The sequence below is a fragment of the Sinocyclocheilus grahami genome, unplaced genomic scaffold, assembly GCF_001515645.1.
Source record: "Sinocyclocheilus grahami isolate Dianchi unplaced genomic scaffold, SAMN03320097.WGS_v1.1 scaffold1329.1, whole genome shotgun sequence".
NCBI lineage: Eukaryota > Metazoa > Chordata > Actinopteri > Cypriniformes > Cyprinidae > Sinocyclocheilus > Sinocyclocheilus grahami.
Window position 1 is genome coordinate 213,889 of NW_015506508.1, and position 5,989 is coordinate 219,877.

At 38.3% G+C, this 5,989-nt stretch overlaps 1 protein-coding gene and 1 long non-coding RNA gene across 5 annotated transcripts in view; one reads left to right on the forward strand and one right to left on the reverse strand.

The window, feature by feature from the left end:
* Positions 1–5,377, reverse strand: part of LOC107569282 (complement C3-like) — a 90,417-nt gene extending 85,040 nt beyond the window's left edge. For 2 of the 4 annotated variants that reach the window (XM_016255332.1, XM_016255334.1), the window contains exons 1-4: positions 5,253–5,377; positions 4,980–5,175; positions 4,662–4,830; positions 4,406–4,479 (exon numbers count right to left, since the gene is read on the reverse strand). In XM_016255332.1, coding sequence (XP_016110818.1) covers positions 4,406–4,479; positions 4,662–4,830; positions 4,980–5,175; positions 5,253–5,323 — 510 coding nt within the window. In that variant the 5' untranslated portion in view covers positions 5,324–5,377. Of the gene's footprint in view, positions 1–3,144; positions 3,248–3,702; positions 3,791–3,880; positions 3,964–4,174; positions 4,264–4,405; positions 4,480–4,661; positions 4,831–4,979; positions 5,176–5,252 lie in introns of all 4 variants that reach the window. The other 2 variants (XM_016255330.1, XM_016255333.1) reach the window with 2 other exon arrangements.
* The window catches only part of LOC107569286 (uncharacterized), a 17,402-nt gene that overhangs the window by 11,153 nt on the left and 260 nt on the right, over positions 1–5,989 (forward strand). The gene's annotated exons all lie outside the window — the stretch shown is intronic.

Sequence of the window (5,989 nt, forward strand, 5' to 3'; positions counted from 1 at the left end):
TTTTCATGAAGCTGGGTGACAGCATGCCCAGGAGACTACAGGCTGTCATTAAGGCGGGCAGTCTTTATGACTTAGTCGACTAAGTTTTGATAGTTGTGTAAATACTGTCATACTAACAGCTGTCTGAATTGTTTTGGTTGATTGTAATCTATTACATACCTTTCTATCAAAATTATCTAACATTATCAAGCTGAATTTGTTCTGACACAGTGTAACTCTGAGTTCTTGTCATATTTTATTACCATTTTCTAAACTATAGCGAATAAACTGTGATAATGTGAGAAATGTTGAAGGTGTCTGAATAAATTTTGGTTTGACTGTATCTATTTGATAAATGAAGTTAACCAACTAACATTATACATACCCTTTTGGTTTCTGTTCCCAATATTAAAAAAATGTACGAATGCAATAAAAATATCGGTATCGGTATTCGGTATCGGCAAGTACCAAAAATAAAAGTATCGGTATCGGGCGAGTACTGGAAAAAGTGGTATCAGTGCATCCCTACTGCTAACAGCACTTAATGGAAGCAGCATCGTAAACAGAGGGCAGAGAGTTGTGTTATTAAAAGGGGAAGTTCACATGTCAATGAGTAACAAAGAAATAAGTAGCTGCATCCTGATTACTTTCATGTGACTGATCAAGCTTTTTTATGTAGTTTGGGGTAACAAAGCGTTGTATAGGTGTGACTGAAATAACAATGAAAAAAAGACCCCTTAAATCAACGTTTCAAACAACAACAACAAAACAATAAAAAAACAAAAAAAAAACAGATAAAGACAAAAAGTAGTCATTGATAATATATAAACATGTATCTAAATCCAACTGTAATAAAATTAATTTTGGGGGGATATCATATATAACAGCAGAGCTGAACTCTGAAAAGCATGTTTAATATTTAAAAGGGTTGAATCAGAATTACTGTTTCTCACCTGATCGCCGTCTTCTCTTTGAAAGGAAGGAACAATCAGCCGCTAGAGGAAAAACTCATTAGAATGAAATTAGCATATGACACTCTGATGTATGATTGTTGAAATATAATAAACCAGTAACTGTTTAGTGAATGTGCCACTAAACGTCTCAAATGTCTAAATCTGATGTAGGAAATAGTTTCTAATGCATGGCGTGTATTGATAGTGCCTTTCTGGCTTATCTTTATAGAATAACATTTACTGATATGTTTTATTCAAAATGAAGAAATTACAAAATATACAAACATACTTGTTCTGGTGTTGGTTCCTCCTGCAGTGCTGGACTCAAACATCAGACCTGCATCAGTGAAAACCCCCATACTGTCCCTCCCACCTCCTGCTGTACAGCCGGTGTCATGCTTCTCTATGATGTCCCAGATCTAAAGCAGCAAAGAGATCATTTATAAATCTGTCTCAAGAATTCAGTGACTGTTGAGATGCTGATGAACGTCCTTCACCTTTGTCTGAGTGAGTCTGTTCTTGTTCACAGCCTTGTCAACCACCACCAGACCAACTTTAGCTCCAGGATCTCCAGTTATCTGCAGCTTGACCTCATCTCCTGTGCGATAGGAATACATCTTCTCCTTCACATCAATCTGGAGCTGTTATTAAATGAGACACTGAGTCAGACCTAGATGATTGGCACATCAACTGTTTTTTTGTGATTGTTGACCCACCGTTCCCATGCACGTGTCCTTCACATCGACCCAGACTGAATCAGACACCACCTCAGACGAGCCCACATGGTAATAAGCCACAAAGCGGAAGGACGGCACCATGTCTTTGGTTACAGTCACAGGCAGAGTCACTAGAGATTCTCCACTTCGCTTAAACCTGTCTGCTTTTACAATCTGACCTTTACTTAAGATCTGAAAATGAGGCAGATGAGATAATAGGGATATTCATTTATTCATAAGATTCAATTTTAAACAAAAACAATACATACATTTTACTTAAATCAATAATTTCTGCTTGAATCCTGACATGACTGTCAATCACCATGTATGTGAAGTCTTGACCGCTGACTCCTGGACTTTGTCCAGTGCCCAGATAGACTCTCATTGGATCACCGATCTGAAGCTCAGCAGCATCAATGCCGATGTACAGGTAGTTGTTGGAGCCGCCTTTGGTCTCATAGGCCTGAGCCGTCATCTTCCTCACTGCCTGCTGTTCGTCTCTTAATTTTGGATCTTTGGTCTTTGCCTGGAAAGAATACATATTATTAGAATACATTGTTTTCTGATGTTCTTTGTACAATATGCTCTATTGATTGTTTAACATCTGTTAACTGATCTATTCTCCACTAGATCACCAGTGAAACTGAATGAACATCAGTGCTGTTATGATGGCAGGTCTTACAGTGATGTCCAGTGCTGAAGATCCTCTCGGAGTGTTGACTGTAACCTTCGCAATGCCGTTGTCTCTTGTTCGACCTCTGACCCCTCCAGGATTGACCTCCACTTCCACATTTTCAGCAGGTGTTTGGTCAGGATTTGTTACATAGATCTTTTATAGAACCCAGACCAAAAAACAATGAAATTGTTCCACATTTTCTCAATTTTAACTGTAAAACTGTAAAAAAAACATTTGTCTGTGCTGCTTTTTAACTGTTGTAAATGTCATGTAAATGACAGTCACATCTCACTGCTTTTCAGCGTCTCGCACATGAGTGCCACTTCCTTTTACAGAATAGAGTTTAATGAGTAAAATCAGCTACCGAGACGTCGAAGGGCATCCCAGGTTTGAAGAAGTGTGGTGTTTTTTTGAAGTGGATGGTGTACGGTGACGTCACGATCTGAATGCCTCTCCTTTCTGCTTCCACCATTTCACTGCCTGAAACACACAAACCATTAGCTTCTCATACAATCACACACGTGCAGGTAAACATGTGCATACAGATCTGTTGAGTCTTACCACTTTCTGTTAATAGACTGACTGAAACATAGATTGATCGTCCAACCAGCTGGTTAATGTTTGGAAAGGTCTCAGTGATCATCTGATTGGTCAGTTTTGCAATACCCTTTCCTTTCACGATCTATTCACACATGAGAAACACAGCAACATCAGTCTACAAGACACAATAAAAGCAATTTAACTTCTTATTTAAACTGTCCTCTAGGTTTGAGGAGAAATGATATTGATCTCAACAGGCGAGATGTTTAATGTCTCTCACCTGAACTTTTTGCAGAGATGCAGGAATACTTGTTTTCTTCTCATCTTCCATCACACCAAACACCACAAACGCATTTCCATCCACCTTCTGTCCAAACAGGTACCTATAAAAGCACATTCAGTTTCTGCTGTAAAACTGAATAGAGGCGATGACTCCCTGATCCACATACACTTCATTACATAGAAAAAGAGCAACTTCAGCATTTTTAAAAGTTCCTCTTGTGTGTTGAGAAAGCCATACAGGTTTTAAACAATATGAGGGTATTTTTATTTTTGTACTCTGATGCTGTTTGAGAAGTGTGTGTGCTTTGAGTGTTTGTGCAGATTGTGCAGATCTACTGGAAGTGACAGATACAATTTAAACTATGTTCATACAACCAGTAAAATAATTGTAGTATATAGAAAATTGTCTTTGCTCATTTGAAAGTTAAACTATCAGGACAAGTTTTGGTTTCACATAGAGTACATTATTTTGAAGTTTACATACAAATGTATTTTAATTCACTGTGCTTACAATTCAAGGATTGATTTTGAATACAGTGAAAATATTTTGTCTTACTTGGCTTCAATGTCGACTGTCAGACTCTCATCACCCACATAGAAGAAGGACTTACTGAGCTTTAATTTCACATCACATGTTGGAAGCACTAAAACCAAACCAGACAAAAGACACGCAAATAAATCAATAAATACATTATTTTAATTGTTATCACATTTATGTAACAATCAGTTTTTACCATATTCTTTGACCTCAAAGTCTGCAGTAAACGTCTCCTGAGGAGTGTTTGAGAACAGTGTGACCACCTTCCAGATCCCAGAGCTGGAGAACATTCATAAATAAGCATTATCCAATAGAATAAATCAGCATTATAACACAGATCACATTTACGAGTAGCTGCTGTGTTGTTTGCAGATAAATTCAAGAGTTATTATCCTGAGGTAGACATTGTGGATCATTGGAAATTAAATCCAGTCAGTTCACTCAGGATCAGTCTTCGTAGTGTTTCACACACACACACACACACACACACCTGGCCATCTGAGGAATGCTGTATCCTCCAGACTTCATCCCTCTGACTGGAAATATCTTCTCTGATGAAACTGTGATGCCTTGAGGATTCTTCAGAAACACAGAAATCAGCATGAACACTGCGACTGCAGAGATCATCAGTGCTCATTATGCTGAAATGACTGTGTCTGTCTGTGTGTGTGTGTGTGTGTGTGTGTGTGTGTGTGCGTGTGTGTTAAATAACAGTGTGTACCATGATTTTCACTGTGATTCCAGACTCACTGCGTGGTGTCATGTTGGGAGTCAGAGAGAAAATCCTGTAAAGAACTGCAAAAGTAGTTAAAATAAAAACTGAAATACGGAGTTCTGATGGTTTTATTTTCTGCAGATACAAACCCTGATAAAAGCAGCAGTTTAATAATAAACAGAATGATGTCAAGCTGATGTTTGAAAGTTCAAAGTTCATTAATGCACTCTATATTGGTCATGTTTTCAGCACTTAATCGTACCTGTGCTAGCAGGTGTGTAGATGGGCTTGTCTGTTTGGACAAATATATATCCAGACTGGAATGAGAGCAGGACCACTTTCTCCAGAGTGACGGATGGAAACTGAGCTTGTAGATACACATACTGCTTCTCCAGAGGATCATCAGAGAAATAGTTCTGATCACTTGGAATCTGAACAACAGTAAATAATAAAAAATATACAACATACAAAACAAACTTATTGTAAATAAAATTGCAGATGATAGAAATATGAAGTTTGCCCTCTGAAGAATCACACACATACGCTTACATGAGGACAAACTATGTCAATGTGGCGTCACCTTTATATCCGTCAGGATCTGGAAATTGTTGTCTGCGGTCAGTGTCACTGATTTAGACAGTATCTCCTTGTCTTTTTTTGGGTGGTTCTTAACTATGATCTTCACATCGAGAGCTGCTCCAGAGTAATCCTGAGCCTCCACAAACAGGTTCTCTGAGGAACCCACCCTCAGCAGATTAGGAGCCGACAGAACAAACCTGAGGAGATCAAATCAGAGCGTTTGAGAACAGATCTGTTAGTGAATCCATGAACAAACAGTGTGTTTGATACTCACAGCGGGTCACATAGTGTGAGGAGCGGTGAGGAGAGCAGAACAACAGTCAGAAACAGCAGCTTCACCTCCATCCTGACTGTCTGTGTGTGTCTTCCTGTGAGCGTCTGTGAAGCTGCAGCAGCTCCGATTTATCCCCGCCTCCACCACCCTCAGAGTCCAAACTGCACGCTCTCTCAGTCTGTTTGTTTGCATTTGTTTTATAAATAAATGGACACTTAAGTTCACCAATCGACAGTCTAACAGTATAGCAAATTATAATTATGCTTGAAATAACTGTTTTCTATTTTTATAGATTTTATGAATCAAATATAAATCAAATCTGTTGAATTCATGTAACAAAGAAAGCTCAAATTTCACACTTGTTCAGTGTCTAAATAAAGCTGCTGTCAGTAAAATTTAGTTCAGTTTTGTGAATCAAACAGGAGATTCATAAAGAGCAGAAAAGGAGGTGAAGAGTTCACGGCAGTCCAATTCAGATTTCCTGTAAATGACCTGCAAAAACCAGTTGTGTAAATTCAACCTTTGGTAAATTGGCAGCTGCTCTGTTGATCTTTTAAAGGTCGAAGGAATTAATAAATAGCATATATCCATAAAAATATGTCCCAGATGTTTCAGCTCAATACCTGTGCTTTTGTGTAAATGAGATTCAAATGAGTTCTCTATTGAAATGACAAATGGAAGGACAATAAAGTTTAGAAATGTCTGAATAAACCAGCCAATATCTGTATCTGTGTATC